Source organism: Acartia tonsa, chromosome 14 (assembly GCF_053477335.1).
Source record: "Acartia tonsa isolate MP-2025a chromosome 14, ASM5347733v1, whole genome shotgun sequence".
NCBI classification, from domain to species: Eukaryota; Metazoa; Arthropoda; class Copepoda; order Calanoida; family Acartiidae; genus Acartia; species Acartia tonsa.
Window position 1 is genome coordinate 16,459,615 of NC_137273.1, and position 25,284 is coordinate 16,484,898.

The 25,284-nt window shown below is 36.2% G+C and overlaps 1 protein-coding gene across 7 annotated transcripts; it reads left to right on the forward strand.

The window, feature by feature from the left end:
* Nucleotides 1-25,196, forward strand: LOC145305574 (uncharacterized). 7 transcript variants are annotated; one of them, XR_013874625.1, is made up of 31 exons: nucleotides 1-703; nucleotides 1,299-1,391; nucleotides 1,919-2,024; nucleotides 2,339-2,412; nucleotides 2,822-2,907; nucleotides 3,314-3,420; nucleotides 3,788-3,856; nucleotides 4,524-4,603; nucleotides 5,538-5,615; nucleotides 6,170-6,299; nucleotides 8,733-8,818; nucleotides 9,422-9,526; nucleotides 9,811-10,014; nucleotides 10,826-11,024; nucleotides 11,580-11,720; nucleotides 12,153-12,209; nucleotides 12,803-12,964; nucleotides 13,768-13,908; nucleotides 14,252-14,352; nucleotides 14,708-14,819; nucleotides 15,160-15,426; nucleotides 15,866-16,012; nucleotides 16,815-16,953; nucleotides 17,847-17,914; nucleotides 18,410-18,508; nucleotides 19,171-19,224; nucleotides 19,463-19,636; nucleotides 20,093-20,158; nucleotides 23,973-24,095; nucleotides 24,563-24,814; nucleotides 25,057-25,196. XR_013874625.1 is itself a non-coding variant. In XM_080147260.1 (30 exons), exons 4-29 carry the CDS (start codon nucleotides 2,360-2,362, stop codon nucleotides 24,090-24,092), a joined length of 3,045 nt encoding a protein of 1,014 aa, XP_080003386.1. In that variant the 5' UTR covers nucleotides 1-703; nucleotides 1,299-1,391; nucleotides 1,919-2,024; nucleotides 2,339-2,359; the 3' UTR covers nucleotides 24,093-24,095; nucleotides 24,563-24,876. The 7 variants fall into 7 exon arrangements, 5 of the variants coding, with proteins under 5 accessions (XP_080003386.1, XP_080003387.1, XP_080003388.1 ...); XR_013874626.1 differs by having other exon boundaries at nucleotides 17,856-17,914; XM_080147260.1 differs by lacking the exon at nucleotides 25,057-25,196 and having other exon boundaries at nucleotides 24,563-24,876.
* Nucleotides 25,197-25,284: the final 88 nt, after the last annotated feature.

Consider the following 25,284-nt stretch of genomic DNA (forward strand, 5'->3'; position numbering starts at 1 on the left):
TTTGCAGGATTTTATTATTATACTTACTACTACATATACACGTCTGTGATTTTATTACTATTTTTATTTTAAAAGTGAAGATTTTCCATAATAAGGGTCTGTATGTTCGTCAGTCCGTATTTTATTGATAGTTTATCGTTATTTAGGCATGTTAGAGTTGTCCTATCTATTTCAAACTTAGCATGATTATGATAACATCAGAAAGCGTAGTTGGCAGATCTAATTACCAAAAGAATGTCCGTATGTTCATTTTAAACATTTTTTGACCTTTTGACCACAATTTATATGATATTTGTTATATTCTGAATGAAAATTTCTGGGGCGTTTAGGCACTATTTATATTTAATACAAGTGAAGCATCTTTATAATCTAATCAAGTTTTAAAATAATTAAGCATATTTATGTCTTGTATTAAGCAATTTTAGATCGATATATTTGCATTTAGACTTGATACAAATTATTTTTATACATTTATTATTGATCAATTGTAGTTTATCATATTTAATATTTCATATGTTCGTTTGTAAGTCCAATCTAGCTAAATATATATTTTTACCTGAGCTTCGCTGTAATGGATGTTGTTATACTTGTTATTATCCATATTTTATCAAAATAGTGTGTTTAAATTATATCTATATTTCAGTAACTAAAGAGAGAAATAAATAAATAATATATTTATATATTAATTATAACTATATAAGAGGTGAATAAAGGATTATTTCTTAAAGTTATACTATTAAAATCACTAAATAATAAGTACAGTTAAATCTATTGATCTTATAGTTCTATACCTAAGAATCCTTTTTTTTAACATGGTTTTCTTGTTTTTTTTTCTGTATAACTATATATCTATGGGCTCTGAAGTGGGTTTGAAAAATGGCTTAAAACCGTCCCAGGTCTTAAATCAGAAATGAAATTGCCTAAATCTATGTGTTGCTCATTTAGTTAGGAGAACTCAAATGTTTTAGTACACTAGTTAATGATATCTTAAGCTTTAGATATAAAACCCGTGTCCTAAAATATAAAGTAGTAAGGATTTTTTGTATGTAGATTTTGATAACTACTGAACCTTATGAAAGATTCTTACAGGTCCTAGGATGGTTTTAGGCATTCCCCCCCCCCCCTTTTTTACTCTATAAGCAGAGCTACTAGATGCTAGGAGAGCATCCGCTAGTTACTTCTTATAATACAGTGTAATTTGATCAATAAGTTTTCTATTCTTTTATCTAATTTAACCTTGTTAAAAGAACTTCATCAAACATTCCCTTTTGAAACTGAAATAATCCTTTATTGTATAGAAACTAGTGTCTCTAGACAGAGAGAATTAGATAAAAGGACAGCTACCTACTTAAACAAATAATATAAAAGAAACAAATATATTTGAAAAACAGGTAAATATATTTTCCTTCATTACTTTTTTCGACCATTTCAATTTTTAATGCTTTCTCGTAATTTATATTGCCCAAAGGACCATTAAAATAATAGTTTCAAAAATCTTTAACTGTGTATCACCCTTTTTTTCCAAAGTCGTAAAGTCGTTCATTGCCTGAGAAGTGGGACAATGGTCGACAGATTATTGAACCCCTTTCACATTAGATAGGCTCAATTATCCATTTTTTTCTCTCCTGGCTGCAAAATATTATATCCATCCACCCCTAGTTTTCTCCCCAAGGATTGGGAAATAATGGAAAAGTGTTTACAGTATCTACTTTTTATTTTATGCATTTCTTTTACGCCTCCGACACATCTGTCTATTTTTTTGCCAAGGAGGGTTAAAAAATGGAAAAAATGTTTAGAGTACTCTTTAGTTTTCCATTCCCCCCCTAGCTTTAGCAGTGAAACTCTTGCAGAATATTCATTCCTGTTGTCCCATCCCATCCCGTAAAAACTTAACTAATTTAAGAATGTTTTTATTTAGTATATGTTTGGGCTACGCGAGCTAAGAAGGACCACATTGATAGATTTTGTTTTGACGGTACTCCAGCATAACAGACAAGATTCCGGTACCTACTATTAACAGCAAGGTTAGATCATCTTCTAGTAGCGCAGCTACTCTACTACATGATCTGTTCTGTAAGTGCTCGTATTTGCGCGTCTTCCACACTTTACAATAAAGTTGAAACGTTAAGTTTCTGTAGTAAAAGACTGGCACTGTGTACCGTAGGATCTCGGTAACCGTTGGACCTATGGTTCTTTTTTCCAGTGAAGCATCTCATAGGTTGATCCTGGGAAGGTTTTTGATCTTTTGTGGGGCAAGGTATCTTCGCCCTACCAGGAGATATCGCCTCAGAAATAAAGAAATTCAAAGAATTATTCTTATTGTAATTTTGATATTCAGGGCAGCTCAAGCCATTCCAGCATGAATTCTACTAAAAGAAAGGGACGCGGAGGCGGTAATAATAACACTATGGGGTAAGTGGATAGAATTAGATATTTAAATTTTAAAATCTAAAAAAAACATCTTATTTCTACTAGTTTGAATGACCAATTTGCCCGGTTATTTAAATATATTGATCTTTTCTTCAAATAAAATCCTTACATCTTCACATTTGTAAATTATAAAAAAAAGTAAAGTCAGATTGTTAAAAACCTCATAGTGTGTGCAGTAGAAACATTACTTATGGTTTTATCCAAGGACGTACAGATGAGGGGGGAGGGGATGATTTACGGGTTTTTAGTAACCCGCCATCCATATAATTTTTTGTAATAACCCAAAACCTATAAAAACCTTCATTCACCACCCCCCCTCCCCCGCAAAAAAGCTTGGACGGACGTCATGGGTTGTATCTCGTAAAGATTTAAAAATTTTGTATGTTTTCAGACGTGTTGAACGGGGTCACGGAGGTGTACATAAACAGTCCAAATCTCCAGAAAAAGAAGTCAATCATACTCCACCCCCATTGGAAAAGGAAATTCATTCTTGGACAGCATGAAAAATAGAATTGAAGTTGATATTTTTTTTGCAGCGCAATTGTATTTCAATGTGTTGATTGTTTTGGTTAGGTTTGATAGGTACCCATCTTAATTTACTGTGCAACAATTTAATGTGCTTTTTTGGACTGTAAAATGCCTGGTACCTAAAGTTTTCATACCATGCAATCTCATTCGTTGACGCAAAACTTTGGCTACTTTCATTTAATTTTGATTCGTTGATTCCAAAACTACTAATGTCCAATCCAAACTTTAGCAGGTTCAATTTTGCAGAAAATACACCCCTGTAATAAAATAATGTCAACTTTTAATGATGCGTTGATTTTCTTCATAAATGTCCTTGTTCTAATGTAAACTTAAACCAAGAATGAACGACGTGCACAGGAATCCAGCCCTGACAATTTTAAAGGAGTTTATAAAAATGCCAGATTTACGTGGGCGCTTACTTCACTTATTGGGGTTCCGCTTAGGGTGGAAACGGCTTCAAATGTGAGTATAATAAATTATTTATTAATTGAAGATTTTCGAGATTTACTGTTTGTATTTTGTTTTCATTTTTATGCCTAGTAATACGCAGGATTTGCAATCCAAATCCGTTTCGAAATAAGATAAAAACCTTTTAATTTTTGAACTATACTCCTTAAACCGCACTGTAAATAATTATTTTTTAGCTCGATTCGTTAGGAATTCGCATCAATTTCACATGATTTCGCCAATTTTCTGCCAATCTAATCAGAATCGTTTTCCCTTCTTATACGAAAATGTCTTATACACTTAGTGGATTTTAACAGTTCGTTTGTTTTGATTTAAAGACTTAAGTTTTAATAGAAACTAATATTGTTGTATAATGTTTTAGGATGAATTTGAAGGAATTTTAAAAACTTTTTCCCCCGAAGTTGAATTAGTGCTAGAACAGAGTCATAAGGTAATGGAAACATTTTATCACATAAAGCACAAGATTTTAATGGAAATAATTAAAAATATTTAATACCTAACACTTTTCTTTCTTGATAAAGACTTAATTTAAAATATGTTGCCTCTTAAGCATTTTGAAAGTGGATATTTATTTATTTTTAGGGGGGCGGGGGGTGTTCATTAACTCGCGACTTAAAGTACCAGTCATTTAATTTTTTCACTTCTCCCTAAGATTTATTTTAAGGAGTCAACCCCAACTATCTTTCATTATGAACCGCCGCAACCCCCCTAAAAATTCTTTATCAGGGGTTTATATTCTGCCAATTGACCCTGCTAATTTCTAAAGGCAAGGGGGGGGGGGGAAATAAAAAATATTTGGTTGTGGGGGGGGGGGGGGGGGGAATTAAAATTAGTTAAGAGAATTGAAAATATTTTTTCCATTCCCCCTCCTTGGTGAAAAAAAATGTGGGAGGGGGGAAAAAACATAGAGTTCTTTAAATATTTTCTTTATTTTTCACCCCTCCCCCCCTCCCTTCGTGGAAAAATCCCCTTTTCATTATAGTTTCGTAAGTCTTCGCTTCTTGTGATATATTCTAATTGTTTTATATTTCAATCTATTGTTATTACTGCGCTTAATAGGCAAAAGTGTACTTAACTAATCCAAAACTAATATTTAGGTTGACTCTGCAAATGAAGATACAGTAAATCATAAAAGTATTATTGATAAACACGTTTTTCCTTTAAAAGATGTCGTAAGGTACGTAGTCATCATAATATAAAAGTAACAGGATGTCTGTCTGTTTGTACTAAAGGATATCGCTAACTGCTGAACTGATAAGGTTCTCCTTTATAATGTTACGTAGCTTCTTATAAGTCATGAGATGGTTTTAGGCTATTTTATTTTAATAAAAAAGTCTGGGTATGGTTCTAGGATAATTTTCTGCCCTATATAGTATACCTTCAAATATAGAGCTTCTATATTCTAGTATATTTAATAAATAAAGTAATATGATGTCTGTCTGTCACGTTACTTTGTTTAGATTTGCTAAAACATTTTTTCTAGCAAAAAAAAGATAAAAACATTTAAGTTAATGGCGTGCTAAGGGTTTTACCATGAGGGTTTTTAAACGGATCTGAGTGTCTGATTATTATTAATCCTCTAGGTGTAATATGTCCAGTCTATCTAAAGTAAAAGAAATGGTTGTGGATCTACCACTTCAAAGATTGACTTTTGCTGGTTTAATTTTAATTAATGGATAAAGAATACGTGGATAGTGTGAGAGATTATTGCAAACCCAGAAAAAATGTTTCTCCCAGCAGGCTAATTAAACAATACGCCCTTATTCCCCCGTATAACATTACCCCATCCCCTCCCCTGACCATGGAGGAACGTAATCACCAATATCTGAGAACTATATTAGCAACCTAAATTGACTACAAAATTTCCCTGTCACAATATCCATGTATAGGGGGGACAATGGGCTGTTAATTACACTAGTCCTCAAAGTTTTATTATAACGTTTTCTTATTCGTGGGCTTAACAACTTTGGGGACTGTTGTTTCATTAAGATGAGTGTTCAAACGTTTCAGCCACTAATTTCAATCTACAGAAGGGGTAATTTTGTGTATCGTCATTTCGGCCATTGTCTTATCCCTTTAGATCCCTGTCTATATCTATTAATTTTTTTCAGGTATTATGCAAAAGATGTAGATATGGAGTATGCCATGAAGGAGAGTTTTCTTACAGATACACAAATTAGTCAAACTAGGTAGGTTTTAATGATTTTTTAAAGCGAAGCTTTTCTAAAATTAGGGTCAGTCTGTCCGGCTGGAACGGTTATTCCTTTTCGTTATTTTAGACATGCTGAAATAGTCCTATCGATTTCAAACTTTGCATGTTGATTCCTAAAACAGCTAGGTACGATTTTTAAAGCGTAGCAACTCTATAATTTTGCATTATAGAAAAGCTTCGGAACCCTTAGGTATTATTTTTCTAATTTATACAAAAAGAAAATATAAAGTATGTATAACGAATTGTTTTAATTACAATAGTCAAGTTAGTGTACAATACCTCTTAAGTTTATTGTAAAAGACTGCGTTTTTTTCGTGGAATTCTAATGCACTTAAACCAAGTTGGTGGAGTTAGTTTCAGTTTTTATCTTTATTTTATATTACCAAACTTAATTTTTTTCCTTTTTGTTTAAAATTAAACTAGCGGCTACGCCCCTAGAAGTCTCTAGGGGCAAAATAAAGGTGTTGGGGGCGGGGAGGTGACCCCTCAATTTTCAATTTAAGTTTTAAAAAGATATATCTATCTATCTAGAATGAATGGAGAGACTGCAATTAAAGAATTAGTGGCCTGGCAAGCTGACGAAGGTGACCAGGGCCTTAGCATCGAGGATGAGAGTTTAAATGCCTCCAAGGGGTGGAGCGCACATGAAATGTTTGCCAAGGTAAAAATAAAAAGAAGTTTAAAAATAAATTAAAAGGGGACTATGCACGGACGCTATTTCATCAAAAAAAATGCTTATTCTTTCAAATATCTATTATATAAAACCATGGTGAAACTTATGTTTTCTTTTTTATTAAACACTAGTGGCTTCGCCCTAGCCTCTAGGGGCTTTGCCTTAAGAGGTATAATTACATCTTCTATTACTTACCCAGCAGAACGGATCACAAATTTTCGCACCTACCCAGCAGGAAAACATTTGCGATTAAATTTGCAAAATTCGTAAAATTCGTAAAATTTATAAAATTCATAAAAGGGGGGGGGGGGGCGAAAGTGACACTTTTTGAAACCAAAACTAAGAGTCAACAAAAAACTCAACTAAAAATAGGGTTACAGGTCTGAAATTTTGCATGGCAGTTGCTTTATAGGGGTACAATATGGAACTGTGAAGAAACGGCGGCGCAACCGCCGAAAACCGCCGTTTCCCGCCGTAATTTTTGTTGCCTTTTCTCGGCGGTTTTCGGCGGTTGCGCCGCCGTTTCTTCACAGTTCCATATTGTACCCCTATAAAGCAACTGCCATGCAAAATGTCAGACCTGTAGGCTGTAACTCTTTTTTTTAGTTGAGTTCCTTTGACTTTTAGTTTTGGTTTCAAAAAGTGTCACTTTCGCCCCCCCCCCATTTGTAAAAAAAAAAAAAAAAAAAATGGGGGGTTTTTTGTTTTGTTTTTTGGGGGGTTAGGGGTGTCCCACCCCTCAAGAAAATAGCTTAAAACCACCGCAGGACCAATAGGTATATACCCTGAAGAGTAGAATCCGATCGGTTCAGTGGTTACCGAGATCTTAAGCTTCAGACGGACAGACATAAAGCTACTTTGTATTATAGATAAACCTGGTATATTCACCAAAAAAAGAGGGGGGGGGGGGGTAATGCAACCATCTCGTAATCAATGATTAAATGGCCCTTAGAATTCGAATTTTGATTATAAAGGGGGGGGGCGAAAGTGACACTTTTTGAAACCAAAACTAAAAGTCAAAGGACCTCAACTAAAAAAAGAGTTACAGGTCTGACATTTTGCATGGCAGTTGCTTTATAGGGGTACAATATGGAACTGTGAAGAAACGGCGGCGCAACCGCCGAAAACCGCCGAGAAAAGGCAACAAAAATTACGGCGGGAAACGGCGGTTTTCGGCGGTTGCGCCGCCGTTTCTTCACAGTTCCATATTGTACCCCTATAAAGCAACTGCCATGCAAAATCTCAGACCTGTAACCCTTTTTTTAGTTGAGTTCCTTTGTTGACTCTTAGTTTTGGTTTCAAAAAGTGTCACTTTCGCCCCCCCCCCTTTTCATGAGTATTCCTTGGTAGGTCTATTTTCCCTAAATCGAACAAAAAGTTGGAAATGTAACTGCTGGCGGCTCAGCCGTTTAGCCGTTTTTGCCTATTTTCAGGGCAAATTCATCATTAATTACGTAGGTATCAACTTTTTAAAACATATTTTTGGTTTAATTCATGTTAAATGATAGCAACAACCATTTTTTAAATTTCTAGTATCAACAGCTACCGGCTAGAACCGTTTAATAAGGTTTTTTTTGAGGGACAAAAAGTATTATGTGGATATAGGTTTCGTGACTAATATGCTCTTAAGATTGGCAAAACGGCTGAGCCGTTAACCGTTACTTTTCCAACTTTTTGTTCGATTTAGGGAAAATAAACCTACCAAGGATTATTCATGCAAAATTTCAGATCAAAATTCGAATTCTAAGTGCCATTTAATCACTCATTACGAGATGGTTGCATTACCCCCCCCCCCCCTTATTCAGGTTCACTGCTTGAAGGTGCTTAAAATCACTTGCTCTCGTTCGTGCCCTTCAAAAAATTATCTCATTTCAGTCCATTTTTAGGTTCCTATTCTCTACTAGCGGCTGCGCCCATAGCATATATGGGGTTCTGTACTCAAAGGGTAGATAGGGGACATAAAAATAACCTTAAACTATCCCGTGATCTATTCAAAGCTTCCCTATAAAGAAGAACCCAAATAGTTTAGTGTTAATGAAATCTTAAACTTAAGACAAAAAAAATCTTAATACTTGATGCAATAGGATATGAAAAATGGCATAAATTTTTTATCTCTTGCTCTCGTTAGTGCATAGTCCCCTTTTAACTTAAAAAAATATCCTATTTTTTATACCTTAAAATGGCTTCTAGTGTTTACTTCTTCCACCAATTTAAAAGAAAAATTTCTCATTTTTAAGGCATTGCATTGGGGACTTCCAAATTGATGGTCCCCAAAGGCCAAAATGTGTGTGTGTTTGTTAGTGTTAAAAGGGCAATATTATTATAATTTCTATATGTCAAAGGTTTGCATAACTTTACACGAAAGGTCGAGAGTAATCTTTTTTTTTCAGTTTTCATGAAAAATATTCTTGTTTGTTTTAGAATGAGGAACGGTATGGTGTAACGTCCACTTTTGACCCCAACCTATCTGGGTACACCACTCAACTGACAAAGGATAAATATGGCAGGTAAGGATATTACTATGTTACTATATCAGGGATCTTAAGGGATAAGACTATAAACGATTTAATTGATCTCAAGTTATGATAATTAAAGTAAAATGGTGGAAGGGGGGGGGGGGCGCGTTTTGTAATACGGCATACCAGCAATTGGGCAATTGAGACCACCGCCGTTCAACACTTTTTTTCCATTACCGCCAAGAATTTATTTTACTTTTCTCGCCGAGTAAGGCGATTTGAAATCATTTGAGACCATGTTGTTTTTGTTTTTTTTAGTGAGATGGAGAGTCAGAGATAGGCAGCTAGACTGTGAAACTAATCTTATTTCTGTTTATAGTGAGATGGAGAGACAGGCAGCTAGACTGTGAAACTAATCTTATTTCTGTATATAGTGAGATGGAGAGACAGGCAGCTAGACTGTGAAACTAATCTTATTTCTGTATATAGTGAGATGGAGAGACAGGCAGCTAGACTGTGAAACTAATCTTATTTCTGTATATAGTGAGATGGAGAGACAGGCAGCTAGACTGTGAAACTAATCTTATTTCTGTATATAGTGAGATGGAGAGACAGGCAGCTAGACTGTGAAACTAATCTTATTTCTGTATATAGTGAGATGGAGAGACAGGCAGCTAGACTTGCAGCAGAGATAGAGAACCAGGGAGACAGTGGATACAGAGCTCAACTAGAGAATGGCGACGAGGAGGATGCTTTCAGGTAAAGCACAATGCCAGGAATCTAAAGGGATAATACAATGGCATGTACATCCCCAATGATGATACAAAAATTCTCCTCTTCTGTAGATTTCAACTACTGGTTGAAACGTTTGGACACTCAACTTAATGAATCAACCAGTCAAATTTCATTAAAATAGCCCAAAACCACCTCAAGACAAATATAAAGGATTTAAGTCCATAATATCCGAGACCTTATGCGCCAAACAATGAAAAACTTTAGATTCTTTTTAATAGAATTAAGCAATAAAAAAGTTATAATTTCAGTGCTGTAGTACGGCCGAGCGCTAACGACAAGCGGAACGGTCGGGAACGAGAAAGCCCTGGGGACGATAAACCCAGCCCCGCCTATGTGCCCCCCAACAAGAGAGGGGACTCGGGACGTGGTTATAATTCGCGGGGGAGGGGCCAGAGAACCCCGCCCCCAAGAAGTTATGATAATAATTATGATGACAGAGATCACAGGCAAAGGTATACAATATTTATCCTTATACTAAAGTAACAGGATGTCTGTGTATTTGTGTGTCTGTATCGAAGGATCTCGCTAACCGCTGAACCGATCAGGTTCTCCCTAACAGGGTAGTTTCTCATAGGTCGTGGGAAGGTTTATAACTATTTTGGGAGAGGCTACCACCAACCTCTTAAGAGAAATCAAAATAAATCGAAATTTTTTTCCCTCGAATTGAGACTCCTACGTAACATTGCAAAGTATCGTAGCAATTTGATAGAGACTCCTTCGCAACATTGCAAGGTATCGTATTATTTTTTTAAAACACCAAACATTTAAACTAAAGTGCCACTAGAGGCCTCTAGGGCCGTAGCCGATAGTGAATTATAATGGAAAGGGGGGGGGGGGGGTGTCTTCAAAATCAATGATGACCCTGTTTTCCTAACCTGTGCAGATTAAATCGGACAAGTCTCTCTCATAGTTAGAAGGTTCTGCCAGGTACTCCTATCTTAGGATATTGAACGTACAATACCCAAAGCATGTTCTACAATGCCACCTCTTCATCACTATGCCTGTAAATCTATGTATTTCAGGATAATATTTTATACGATTTAAAATTTCTTTTGATATATTTGTGCGACAAGGTTCGAATGAATACTAAATATAAATACTGAAAATCTTTGAAATATTTCTTCTTGTTTCATTAAAAGTACTTGTTTCTGTAATACTTATGGTTTTGAAGATCCTTAGATCCAGGAACCTTGTAATAATGCCAGGAAGCATTCGTTACCAGCAATATTTCACCATGAACTGCACTTATTTTGATTTATCCAGGGACGACCGAAGAAACGATAGGTACGTTGGGGGCAACAACAGGCGAGATTACAATGACCAGCGAGGCCATGACCGGGTTGGTGACCAGCGCGGTCATGACCGGGCGGGCGACCAGCGGGGACATGACCGGTCTGGCGATCAGAGATTCCATGAACGCGGGGGTGGATACTCCAGGGATGATCGCAGCTATGGCAGACAGGTGAGTTTTATTGGTGGAATTGTCAAATTTCTTTAAAACCTTTACTAGGTATGATTAGAATTCAAATGTCAATAAAAGGTAGGCAAAATTGGATTAAGATTAGAATTTCAATTTTAAATATAGCGGATTTAGATACAGCCTAAAGATTTAAAGAAAAAAAGGCAGGATAGTACTAACAATATAGGTAATGTTATAATTTTTGTCGAAAGTGTTGTTATAAAATAAATTGTGTATTGAATGTCGGAAAAATAAGAGACAAAACGTTAGGTATAAAATAAATTGTGTATTGAATGTCGGAAAAGATAAAGGAAAAATCACTGTTATATTATTTATACTAGCGGCTGTGCGACTAGTATTTAGGAGCTCTATATTAAAAGGGGAAGGTAGTTAGAAGAAGATTAATACAAAACAATCATCAAACCTAAAAATAATGTAATTTAGGCCTTAATGAAGTTTCCCGAAATTGGAGAACTCAATCAGTTCATTAGTTTTTGAAATCTTAAGCCTCAGTCAAACAAAAAACCTTACTACTTTGTGTAATTGGATTTATTTTAGGATTCCCACGGCAAGAAAGATGATTACAATAGATACGACGATAGGCGGGATAATCGGGATTCACGCGACAACCGCGGAGACTCGAGAGATAACCGCGGAGACTCGAGGGATAACCGCGGTGGGGATAAATACCGCAGCCAGGTAACACTAATTTAGCTAATTAAAAACTTTGGGTACTTTTATTTAATCTTGATTGTTTTTTTATTCTAGGAAATATGTAGGGAGGGTTCATTGGAATATAAATTTTTTTTCCCTCCTAGTTTTTTTTTCCAGCAAGGAAGGGAAAGATTTGAAAACTATTTTCATAACTCTTTATTTTATTCATATTTTCCCCACTCCCACTTAGGTATATTCTTTTAGGGGAGAAAAATGGATAAAAATCTTTTCAGTTCTCTTAATTTTTACATTTTTCCCCCCCAGACACATATATTTTTTATTCCCCCCCCCCTTCCCCCACCCTTTACCAGTGTCAAATTTGCAGAACATACAACCCTGTATTATAAAGCTTCATTGGAAAATATTAGAAATAAAAAAGTGTTAGGCAAGGTTCTTCATTTAATTTTTTTGTTCCAGGATCGACCCGGCAGCTCACAGGACTCCAGAAGGGATGATAGAAAATCCATTGAAAAGGTATTAAATATTTTTTCGTGAATGTTTAATTGTCACTAGGTTTTACAGACAGTTTTCCGCGGATAAGAAAATAAATATATCATATGTGATTGATTCCTGTTTTTGGTCGGGCCAGCAAAACAAGGATTAATTCTTATGTTTATTGTATTTTCCTACAACATTCTCTAAAATATACATGATTTTTCGTTATGGCTTAGAACTGGTTTTAATCAAGTGGAAATTAATCGAATCCGAAGCCATGCTAATAATGTATTCAAAGATAAGGTATTAGGGATTATTACGTGATTTTAGGTACAAATAGGTAAAAGGAAGATAATTAATTTTTCAGTATGGCTTCGAAAATGATTAATATTCACTGGATTAGAACCGGTTTTAAGCCATACTGAAAAATCATGTGTATCGTATTATATCCAGTTTTCTACTAATGTACTAAAAATGTACGTACAATCATAGTATCAAAACCAGTTTTGTTAACCCGTTCCTTCGGCATCTCAGGGTTAACAAAGCTTGTTTTTTTGTATGTACTATTATTATATCAATGGAAAGGTGTTTATAATACGATTCGATAAATAACTATTTATTCAACACTTCAGGTATCTCCCCTGCCCCCGCATGACCACGACCGCCAGAAGTCTGGCGGTGACCGCAACCGGTCCCCGGGCACAAACAACAACGGTCCCGACTCCATGGGAGGCATGGCTGACGCCCTACCCCAGAGGGAGGGTGGCAGACGCAAACAACAAGATAAAACGAAGGTAGCAATTTATCCTATTGTATAAAGTACTAGCGGCTTCGCCCCTAGCCTCTAGGGGCTTTGCCCTAAGAGGTTTGATCAAACCAATTTTTCGTAATTTAGATTAAAAACAATAAATCTAAAAAAAAAATTTCTTGGGGGGGGAGGGGGAATTTTTTTCCTAAGAGGGGGGTAGTCGACCATACTATTTTAATTTTAGTTTTAAAAAGAAAATTTTTTTTGGGGGTATTTTAAATTTTTTTTTGGAGGGGGGGGGTTGGGGGTGTCCCACCCCCCAAGAAAATCGTTAAAAACCTTCCCGTGACCTATAAGAAGCTACCCTGTAAATGAGAACCCGATCGGTTCAGCGGTTAGCGAGATCCTTCGCTACAAACAAACACACAGACAGACATCGTTCTTATTTGTATTATAGATTAAGGTTTTTTTTGTCTTTTGCCTAAGATATCGATAACTACTGAACAGATTTAGTTTTCCATTCAAGGGGAGCTTCTCAAAGGTCTCGGGATGGTTTTAGGCTATTATAGATTTAAGTTTAGTTCCCTTTCACTCTTAAAAAACTGAGCCCCTAGATTTTAGTGGTGCTGCCGCTAGTAAGAAAAAACCTCACTCCCCTTTAATAAGTTTGAGGCTAAAAAGGTTAAATAAAAATTATTAAAACGATTATTGGCACTGGGTAGCCATTCAGGGTTTCAAATATTCTTACAAGATGACAAACAAAATCATATGTAAATATAAATAAATACTCAAATGTTCAAAATTGAAAAAAAATATCTTAGAGGATATTACCCGTACTTCTTTTTCCAGGAGATTTCTGAGCTTAAAGGATTCCATAGTAATTTCAAACTGAAAACATCGGATGAAAATGCGCCGCCAATTTTATCGCCTTCCAACGCTCCCCCGACGGTCAGCATAAACGCCTCACCGGCAATGGGCAATGACCAACAGGTAAAGTTTTTTTTTCTAGAGTTGCCATATTCCTACTATTCAGATTTTACCGAATCAAACTCTATTGATGTTTGATTCGGTAAAAATGTACTTCAGAGGTGTATATTCTTCAGGATTTTTTTCCCCTGCTGCAAAATATTTAATTTTTCTCCCTCTTAGTTATTTTCCTCCAAGAAGGGGAAAAAAGAGAAAATGTTTTCAGTACTCATTATTTTATTCGTTTTCCCCCTCCCTAAAGGTCATGGCCGAGCACTGCGCCCATGACCTTTATTATCAGTGGAGGCTACTTTCCTTAGGAGGCTACTTTGTCCAAGATCCCATATCATTGATATTACCTATCTAGGACGGCGGGCGGCAGTCTGGCAGCAGTCCTCGTGATCAGCGGCCGTCCATCAGTCCCAGAGATACCACTGGACCTCCTCCTAATCAGCATGACAGGAATGGGTTTCATACATTTAATGATCCGGTAATATTTTTGATTTAAGTGTAACAAATTTCTTCTTTGATAGCTTTTAAATATTACTTTTAAAATTATTATGTAATGGTATCTTTTTTCCTATTCTCAACCCTAATGATTCAGTGCCCTAAAACATTGAAAGAAAACTATTCGCACCCCCCCCCCTCACCCTTGTTTTCAATTTGTTTCATAAAACAATAGGATGGGAGTATTTGAACTAAACTTTAAACAAGGCACTTTGAGAAAAGATTAAGCGACGTTTCTTTAATTATAGATAGGTATTTACTCAAAATTTCTTATGAAATAAAAATGTATGAAAATCACAAATGAATACAGGAATAGTCCCCGTAATAGCGTGGCTACCGGTCCGCCCCCTGGAATGGGAGGACCCCCAACGGATGGCGGAAAAATGGGTGGAGCCACCACCCCAAAACCGCCTTCTACCCCTAATCAGGTAAAAATCTCAATATGAAAATGTAAATCAAAACTAGAAAGTAAAACACTAGAGGGGGAAGGGGTTAGATAACTGTTATGTTCCCATCCCAAGGGCCTTATGTCGACCTTCGATTGGGTCTTTAAAAATCAACCAATATTGTCGGGAATATTAATACAGCCAAGTAACAGAAAAAATAATTTGCTAGCAGACGAAAAGGTTCTTGGAAAATGGGGGCAGGTAGTTATCTGTATACATCTATACTTACTATAGATCTTTTATCAAAACTACAGCAAAGTTTAATGAGGGAGGAAAAATATTTTTTTCGTTTAACTTTTTTTCAAGCCAAAAATAATTTCAGGGTATGCCGCCAAATTCTACTCCCACGGCCGGCAGCGGCGGTGACATGTCAACGCCGACCTCCGGCTCTACTGGCGATTCGGCGAAAAAGTCGCAGCAGCTCAACCCGCTTGCCAAGGAGTTCACGTTCAACCCCGGGGCAAAGGAGTTTACGCCGAAAAATGTTTTCATGCCGGCAGGGCCGCGGCCATCGCCGACCCCGCCGCGAGTACAGACCCCGGTGCAGACTATGGGTGGGCAAGTGTTCCCCCACTTCATTCCTGTACAGGTAAAAAAAATCATTGGGGGGGGGGGGGAGGCGGGGAGGAGTTTTTCTTTATAATTTGTCTACATAATCAAGCTATCTAATCTTTTGATTTCTTTTGTTTTGAAAATATATTATTCTTTGGTGTGAAACAAAGCCCTTTTGCATGGAAAACAAAAATATATTAATATTTAGACAAATAACCAGGGAGGGAGGGGGAACTTGGGCTGTTTTACACTAGTCCCCAAAGTTTGATGACAGCTTTTTCTTATTCGTTGGATTAAAAACTTTTATTGAAATTTGATTAGTTGTATCATTAGTTGAGTATCCAAATGTTACAACCACTAATTGTAATTTATTAAAGGGTAATTTTGCGTATCATTATTGGGGATGTACATCAATGTAACGGCCATTGTCTTGTCCCTTTAGATAACTGTATATAACTAACTCTGTATATATCTAGGCTGGTGGTCAGCCAGGCATGCCGCCACACGTGGTCGTGTCCATGGCCAATATGGCTATGACCTCTATGAGTTCGGGTCACCAGCAGCCCAGGCCGATGAGACCCAACAGCAAGGATGGCGGTATCCAACAGACCATCAGAGCAGATGTAAGTTTATATAAATAGATTGCTAGTAACAGATAGATAATTAGGCTGTTAAAGAAAAATGTGGGTATTAAAATCCAATTTTCATTTTAAATATAACGAAACTACATCCCAAAAGGAATTTTTTTGTCCAAATAACCTCTCCTCTTTCTCATAAGACAAAGCCTACACTACCTGTTTACGCAATATTGTCAGAACCTAACCGCCCCCCCCCCCCTTAATTCCTATATCTTGGTCAAATAAGACAAGTAGATAGTCGGACATAAATATTCGTAGACATTTAAAAGCATTGTTAAGGCTTCGCTCATAGCTACTAGGGGCGGTCAGTAAAATAGCCTAACATCACCACAACACATGTATAATGCTTTCCTGAAAAGTACAAACAAATTCGGACTAACAAAGGGGGGGGGGGGGGGGGCGAAAGTGACACTTTTTGAAACCAAAACTAAAATTCAAAGGAACTCAACTAAAAAAGAGTTACAGGTCTGATATTTTGCATGGCAGTTGCTCTATAGGGGTACAATATGGAACTGTGAAGAAACGGCAGAGCAACCGCAGTTTCTTCACAGTTTCATATTTTACCCCTATAAAACAACTGCCATGCAAAATCTCAGGCCTGTAACTCTTTTTTTTTGTTGAGTTCCTTTGTTGACTTTTAGTTTTGGTTTCAAAAAGTGTCACTTTCGCCCCCCTCCTTTTAAGATCATTAGCTTCAGACAAAAAAACTACTTTATACTATAGTAGTAGTACAAGAATAGCAAATATGTTTGATCAAAATTGATTAATTTACATTTCTTAATTCTAGATCGCCGCTGGACCGCCTATAATTCAGCAGCACCCGGCCCACCCGGGCTATTACCCGCCCCCGGGCCCTCCGGGCGGACAACAACAACAGATGTATATAACCCCGCAGGGACACTTTGTCCGGCCTATGGTTCCTCCAGGTATTGTTTCGCTTATTATAAACTATTTATGAAAGTGTACAATTATAAGATAATATTAAAGCCAGTTGTTTCAGCACTGAGATGCTTTAACAATGTTTTTTGGCAAGTGAGCACTGAGCATCTGATAAAAAAATTCACATTTTTCTTTACCAAAGAAAATGTTAGTGCTGTTGCTATGTTTTATCTAAGTTTCTTAGTGTTGCTCTATTGCCTATCCCCTTTATAGTTTCTAAGGTGGCGCTACCGTCCATCCCTCTCTGTTTCTGGAGAGGCGCTAGCTTCCATCCCCTTTAAAGTTCTTAAGTGGCGCTACTGCCCATCCCCTTTATAGTTTCTAAGGTGGCGCTACCGTCCATTCCATATGATTTGAAGTTTCAAACTGGCGATACCTCCCTTCATTTTAAAGTTTCCGAAATGGCGCTGCCGCCTATCTATTTAAAAGGGAGGAGTAGGTTGCGCTAAAAATCCGTAAAGGTTGTGAGTTTTAAGTTAAAAACAGTAGGTAGTAGAACAAGGAAAATTTATGTTAACTTTGAAAAAAATTATTTGTCTATAGTTCTTTTCATTAAGAAATACACATATTTAGTTAATATTATCGTTCTGCTACTATTTTTAAGTCTTAAAACTCACACCTTTACGGATTGTTAGCGCAGCCTACTCCTCCCTTTCTGAAATGACGCTTTCCACACATCTTTCTAAAAGTTTCTTAAGTAGCGCTAAGTTTGAGGGAAAAATGGAAAAATGTTGTAAGTACTCTACGATTTTTCAATCTCACATGTTCTATTTTTTCCCCCAAAGAAGGGGTTCCACGCAGAATTCCCCCCCCCCCCCCTCCCTGGAAATGGCGCTAGCTCCCGTTCCCTCTGAGAATAATAATTGCATTGATTGATTAGTTTATTCAGGAATGAACATTACCACAATGAATATGATGCACGCTGTCCCAACAATGTCACACGCCCAGGTGAGCAACAGTTGCAAGTTTTCTGAAATTACCCCTTTCATTTTTTTGTTGGTTGTCATTAAGAATGAGGCATTTTTTTTAATGGGGGGGGGGTGGGGGGGGAATTGACTTTGAAACATAAAACAATACTTCCACTAGTAAGTTGTATTAGCCCAGTACTGCTTAATAAGATGTTAAAATGTTTCCTGCTGCTGCTTTAGCAGGTCAACAACATAAATAAAATTAAGTATGGGGAATAGCTTGGCCCAAAACAGGTGCTATTCAATACCATGCATGACAGGATACATATCCTAGGCTATCTATCTAATAATGTAAAGATGCAGTAAAAAATTTTAAAATACAATAAAGACCAGTACCTTACCAATTGATATGTTTGTGGTTGTCAAGTAACTGGTCAGCAGCCAGGTATCCAGGTGGTACCTGGAGGCCAGGATCAGTCTTAGCATCTATCTTACTATCTATTTATATATGATATATTTCTATTTATCTATCTAGGTAACTGGTCAGCAGCCAGGTATGCAGGTGGTACCTGGAGGCCAGGATCAGTCCCAGCAACAGGTTCAGACCCTAATACCTGTGTCACAACATTATCAGGTAAATATAGAGCGGGGAGTTTAAGGAATAAGACAATGGGCGATAAATTTTTGTACATTTTGCAAATGAGGAGGGGGGAGGGGGCGCTCAAAACAAAAGTAAAACAACAACAAAAATTTGTAGTCTAATCATTAATTTCCAGGTGCGATTTTCAGGGGTGTATATTCTGCACAAGATTTATTTTTTTTCCCTGCTACAAATTTTTTAATTTTTTTTTCCCCCTAGTTTTTTCTCACTAAGAAGGGGGGAAAATGGAAAAATATTTAAAGAACTCTATATTTTATTTATTTTATCCCTCCTACCACACATTTTTTTTTGTTTTTTTTCACCAAGGAGGGGGGGGAAATGGAAAAAATGTTTTCAGTTTTCTTAATTTTTACATTTTTTTTCCCCTCCAACCACTTATTTTTTATTCCCCCCCCCCCCCTGAGCAGGGGATCCCATGTAGAATATACACCCCTGGCGATTTTTCTTGACAGGATGCCCCAAACTAGTTGACCTTCCCAGTACATATGAGAAGCTACATTGTAAAGGAGAACCCTATCGGTTCCGTGGTTAGCGAGATCCTTCGTTACATACAGTTACTATTATATAACAATAATTGTATTTGTACTTCAATTGTTTACGTTCAGCTTCGATTTAATCTTGATTTTTTTTTGCAGACAACCGGCCCTGGGCAGCCAGGACAACAAGTTCAACATATGTGGAGTCCACAGGTAGATAGATAGATAGACTGATAGATAGACAAACAACAAGATAGACAGACAATAAGCTAGAAAGATAATAAAACGACAGAAAATAGGACAGACAGACACAATAATAAACAACCTTAGATATGAATGAATGTCATTTTCAAGCTGATATTAAACTAGAGTTTACTGCTTATGACTGGTGTTCTTCTTAAATCCGCAGAACATCTCGTACATTTTCCTTAATGAATTTCGTTTATTTTAGATGATGTCAACTCCCTCACCATTACACCCTCCCTCGGGTGCCCCGCCTCCCCAGCAGGTGGGAATGCCCCCTCAGAACACAATGACCGCCACCCCGCCCCAGCCCACTGGTCAGGGAGCGGCAGCACCCTCTCCTGGACCTTCCCCCATGATGGGATACCCCCCTCAGCATCAGGCAAGTTATCCAAGCAGGGGCTTTGATTCACCAATTTAAATTAAGTTGACATTGTGCGATCCTTATATAACAGTAACAGGATGTCTGTCTGTGTGTCTCTAGCTTAGAGTCTCGCCAACCACTGGACCGATATGGTCCTCCTTAACAGTAAAGCTTCTTAGGTCAAGTGAAGGTTTTTCACAATATGGGAGGAGATTGAGTCAACCCACCCAACTCAAAAAGAAATTTTTTCTGGAAAAACCAATTTCAAGGGATATTGGATGTCTTAAGAAAAAAATTACTAAGTTGGTTTAAAGAATTCCCCCAACAGATTCAACTCTGTCTCCTATAAGTCATTCAAAATAAAATAGAATTTTTAATCCTCAGTCGCTGGCCGAAAAGTTGGAAGAAAAATCTTAAAATACTGATGTCCTCTTATTTGTTAAATTACCTTAATCTAACAAATAATCTTTTTAGGGTCAACACATGATCTTGATGCATCCACAACATTTACACCAGTTCCATCCACAATCACATGGACAGGTAGATAGATAGATAGTAGATATCTAGATAGATAGGAGGATAGCTAGAAGGTAACTACACATATATTTACACCAGTTCCACCCACAATCACATAGACAGGTGAACACCATAGATAGATAGACAGGAAGATAGCTAGAAGATACCCAGACATATATTTTGATACTTTTATATATTGAAAACAGTTGCATCCACAATCACATGGACAGGTACACAGTATAGAATAGATTTGTAGTAGATATCTAGATAGATAGTAGATATATACAGACTGGCCAGAGTGTACGTTTTGTACGTTTTGTACGTTACGCATCGAATCTGTGTACGTTCTGGACGTTATTTTGATATGTGTACGTAACGTATTTTGAAATTTGTATTTTTGTACGTTTTACGTTTTTTTAAAAATAATAAGAATCAAATAATAGCAGAAAAGTAATTTGTATGTTTTGTACGAAAATTTTTGCAAAAACAATAGGTGTATTATTTAAATAAATTCAATAATATCTTCAATTTTCATAGAACAAAAATATGTATGTAAATTATGCATATATGTTATTAGAACTTACAGTTTAAATTTATGGATTTGAAATATATGTCCTATAGATATAGTTTAAACTATTGAACAGAAAGAGATATGCAGTTGACTAAATTCAAGTTTAAATGCATTTCATGCTACTACCCCTTTAATAGATTTTACGATAATTTTTTTCAAATTCTTTATATACTTGGGTAAATTTTCCGAGATATCATATGGTGCAACTGCACAGTGTAGGATTAAGAAGTCTTATTTTTTGGTATCTTCAGTTTTTAAAGAATAAGAATCAAATATAAGTATAAAAGTATTTGTATATTTATTTGTATTTGTACAAAAAGTATTACAAAAATAGTATATTATCTATAATGCAAAGTAGAATGATGTCTGTCCGTCTGTATATCAGAAGCTTAATATCTCAGTAACCACTGAACCTATTGTGCTCTACTCTTCATGGAATATACCTAATAGTCCTGTGATGGTTTTTGCTATTTTCTTTGGGGGAGGGACACTTAAAGCTTTTTACTTTCTACTAGGATTAGAAGCTTCGTATCCCTCTTTTATAGAATCGTTTGTTGGAAATTTGTCAAAAAAAAATATAAAAAAAGATTGTGATTATTTTTTTCATTTAGGCTTCGCCCCAGGGTGCGGTGGGGGTTCCCCCACCCCGCTGATTTGCATTAGTTTACAAAAATAAATTGAGGGGTGGTTGATTTTTTTTGGGGGGGGGGGGTTTCCCACACTCTAAGAAAATAGCCTAAAACTACCACAGGACTTGTAGATATATTCCTTGAAGATTAGAATTTAGAACCCAATATGTTCAGCGGTTACCAAGATCTTAAGCTTTAGACAGACAGGCATTGATTTACTTTTTATTAAAGACTAGTATTTTCTGAGATCTTTAGCAATAGACAAAATAACCCTATATCCTATTATATGTTTATCCTATAAATCCTTTTTTTTCTGTAACAAAGAATCTTGCTTACTGCTGAACCGACATGATCTTTGTGAGGTTGTAGGCTATTTTCTCTGTCCTTCCATATCCCTTCAAGAACCTGTATCCAAAATGGTAGAAAAATAGTCTAAAACCATCTCGGTAACTGTGTGAAGTAGTTATGAAAATCTTAAGCATCAGACAAAAAACTTACTACTTTATTTAATAGAATATACTTAGTACGTAATAACAGGATGTATGTCTCTCTGTCAGTTTATTTGTACCGAAGGTTCTCGCTAACCGCTAAACCGATATGGTTCTCTTTTACAGGGTAGCTTCTCATAGGTCCTGGGAGAGGGTACAACCACCCTCCCAAGAGAAACTACTCTTAGAAAAAAATCACAACCCTTCCCCTATTTTTTCTTTCTTTTTAAAATTGAAATCAGAAATGGGGGTGGTCTACCCCCCCTTCCCTCACTAAAAAAGTTATTAGCGAAGCTACTCTATAATCACTTTGTCAGTCCGTTATGCTATCGGAGAAACGTGATTTTCTCGGCTCCTGTTTTTTGATTGAATAAGTTCACATTCTACATATTTTCATTGAGATTTGCCTTTTGGTTGGGTGCTAGATCTATTCCTAGATTTTCTTTTTTTCATAGTTTTCTCGACTTCTATTCAAGATAGACGGCTGAAATTTTCAGGGAATAAATAAATTCACATTCTACATATTTTCAAAAAGTTTCTTTAAGGTTTGTCTATTTGTTGCAGTGCTAGATCGATTCCTAGATGTATAGGTTTTTGTGATTTTCACAACTCATATTCCTGATAGACGATTGTAATTTTCAGGGATTGTATTAGTTTTCATTCTTAATACTTCCACTAAATTTCATTGAGATTTGCTTATTGGTTGGGGGGCTGAATTTATTCCTAGATTTTCACGTTATTATATATTTTTAAAAGGTTTTGTGATTTATTTAAATAAGTTAAATGCTTATTTTTTACGACACTACTCTGTAGTTTATATAGTTCCCAGATTTCCATCCATAACTTTTGAGCTTCGCTACTTAAGGATGTTGTCATCCTTGTTTTTTACTTTTTATTTTTAAATAAAAAAATGGGTTTTTGAATTCAACTCCCCCCCCCCCCCCTAATCAAGTTCCTCTAGAGGCCTCTAAGGGCGTAGTCGCTGGTCCTTATAATAGGATATACTTTGTACATAATAACAGAATGTCTGTTTGTTTGAACCAAAGAATCTCGCTAACCACGGAACCGATATGGTTCTCCTTAACAGGATAGCTTCTCATAGGTTTTTGGAAGTTTTATAACTTTTTGGGGGAAGAGTATCACCATCCAACCTCCCAAGAGAAATTGACTTTAGAAAAAAAACTACCTCCTCCCCCCAAAAATGAATTTTAAATGCGATTTTAAGTTAATTTTTTTCCAGATGTCTATAAATAACTTTTGAGCTTCGCTACTTATGTATGTTGTCATCCATGTTTTTTTTATTGAATTCAACTCTCCCCTCCTCAAGTGCCCCTAGAGGCCTTTAGGAGCATAGACGCTAGTTCTTTTGAATAGAGTAATAGGATATCTTGTGTCTGTCAGTTCGCTATGGTTCTCCTTTACAGGTAGCTGCTAGTAGACTTAAATGTATTGATAATAGGTAACTAGCAAATTATTTAACTTATTTTTATTAGGAATGTACGTTTTTGTACGTTTTTTACTTTTTTTATGTACATAACGTATTTTTTTGTGTACGTTATGTACGTTTTTTATTTTCAAAATTGCCTGGCCAGTCTGTATATACAAGAATCCACAATCCACGGATTAATCCGCTATTTTTTGCGTGAATTTTTGTTAGAATCCGAATCCGACCCAAAAATTGGGCGGATTGCCAACCCTAATAATTACATATAATAATTTCATCTATAATGACATGCAGAGTTGTGGATCCGGATCCGCAAAGATCCGCATGTTTTTGAGTCCAAGGATCCGGATCCGCAAAAAAATGCGGATCCGGATCCTGAAGTATAAATTCATAGAAAAATCTACCTAAATTTATATAAAATAGTCACTTACAAAGACATTCGAGGATCCGGATCCGCATACAATCAATGCGGATCCGCAACACTGATGACATGGAATGGGACAGGTACACAAATAGATAGATGGTAGATATCTAGATAGCTAGGCAGGAGGATGGATACCAAGACAGGTATACTATACATATTTGATAATGTCCCAATAACTGTAAAAATACCACCCATAATCATAGATAGATAGTGAGATAGTTAATAGATTTCTAGATACACAGAAAGATAGCTATTAGAATCCTTGATTTATTGTATTTGTAGGGTCTGCCAGGTGGGGGAATGCCTGGACAGCCAGTGACCTCCCTGCCCTACCAGCAGCTGGCGGCCATGCAAGGACATCAATTTCAAATAGTTGGACAGCCACCACATCAACAACAGTAAATAGTAAGTAATTTTTGCGCATTTATTCAAAACCGTTTAATGTCCGGTGGATTAGAACCGGTTCTCAGTCATACGAAAAAATTATGTCTAGCATCGTATTATATCCAGTTTTCTACGAATGTAAAATGTACAATCATAAGATTAAAAACCGTGCCTTCGGCATCTCGGGGCCAAAAAAACTGGTTTTAAGCTTGTAATTGTACATTTTATATCCGCGGAAAGTTGTTTATAATACGATGCGAGAAATAACTATTAAATTCCAAACTTTTCTGTAATTAGGATCTGTCCTTCTGTCCGTCCGGGCGTAACGAATAGCTCATGTCGTTAATGTTATAATTGTCTTATCGGTTTCAAACTTGCGCCTATTTTGGTAAACAGCTGCGCTTAACATAGATTCAAAAGTAAACATATTACGTCCTCTAGGGGCGTAGCCGCTAGTAATACTTATTTGACTATTTATTTTTTTGCAGGCTTTACCGTATTAATTGGTGTTCACTGAATACACTCTGACAAGAATCCATACAAACCAACCAACCACACACACACACACACAACTGTCAACCTTTGACAGTTGACCGCTCCTTCAACTAACTATACAACCCTCCCTTTGATATCCATCCCCCTCTAGCTATCTGTCTCTCTCCCCCTCCTCCCCTCCCCCCAATGAAATGATATAATATGTAAACATGGTTGATTATAATTATTATTGTATATTTTTTTGTGTAAAAAATTAGGGAGATATATGTTTTTTTTTTAGGTTTTATCCATTGTTATTAGCGGAAAATGTTAAATATAAAGAAGTTCCATTAAGATTTATGTGTCTTGAATGACTGAAAAATAATAGATTTAAAAATTTGCATAATTTATGCTAATGCTTTTAACAGTCGAAGGGTTAGTTTTTTTTAAGAATTTGGGTATCTTTTATCTTCCTATTTTTTTTTTACATATTTTAATAATTTTGTAGAAAAAATATTTTTAGCGATTTTAAGTATATTATAAAACAATGATGATATATTTAAAAATTAAAAAAGGCTTCTAAAATTTAATTTTTGGTGCTAACATTTAAAAATTGTTAGGTATTTTAAAAGCTTTAGTGAAAGAAAATTTGATGCTTAAAAAAACTTATTTTGGTAGCTTTTTTGTCGAATAAAAGTATGCTTGAATTTGCTAAAAATAATTAATGAAATTTAAA

Bases quoted from the DNA above. Each gene is read 5' to 3' on its own strand.
- LOC145305574 (XM_080147260.1), top strand. From the start codon at position 2,360: ATGAATTCTACTAAAAGAAAGGGACGCGGAGGCGGTAATAATAACACT. The intron at 4,604-5,537 runs GTACGTAGTCAT...AATTTTTTTCAG, and splicing joins CCTTTAAAAGATGTCGTAAG to GTATTATGCAAAAGATGTAG. The intron at 6,300-8,732 runs GTAAAAATAAAA...TGTTTGTTTTAG, and splicing joins CACATGAAATGTTTGCCAAG to AATGAGGAACGGTATGGTGT.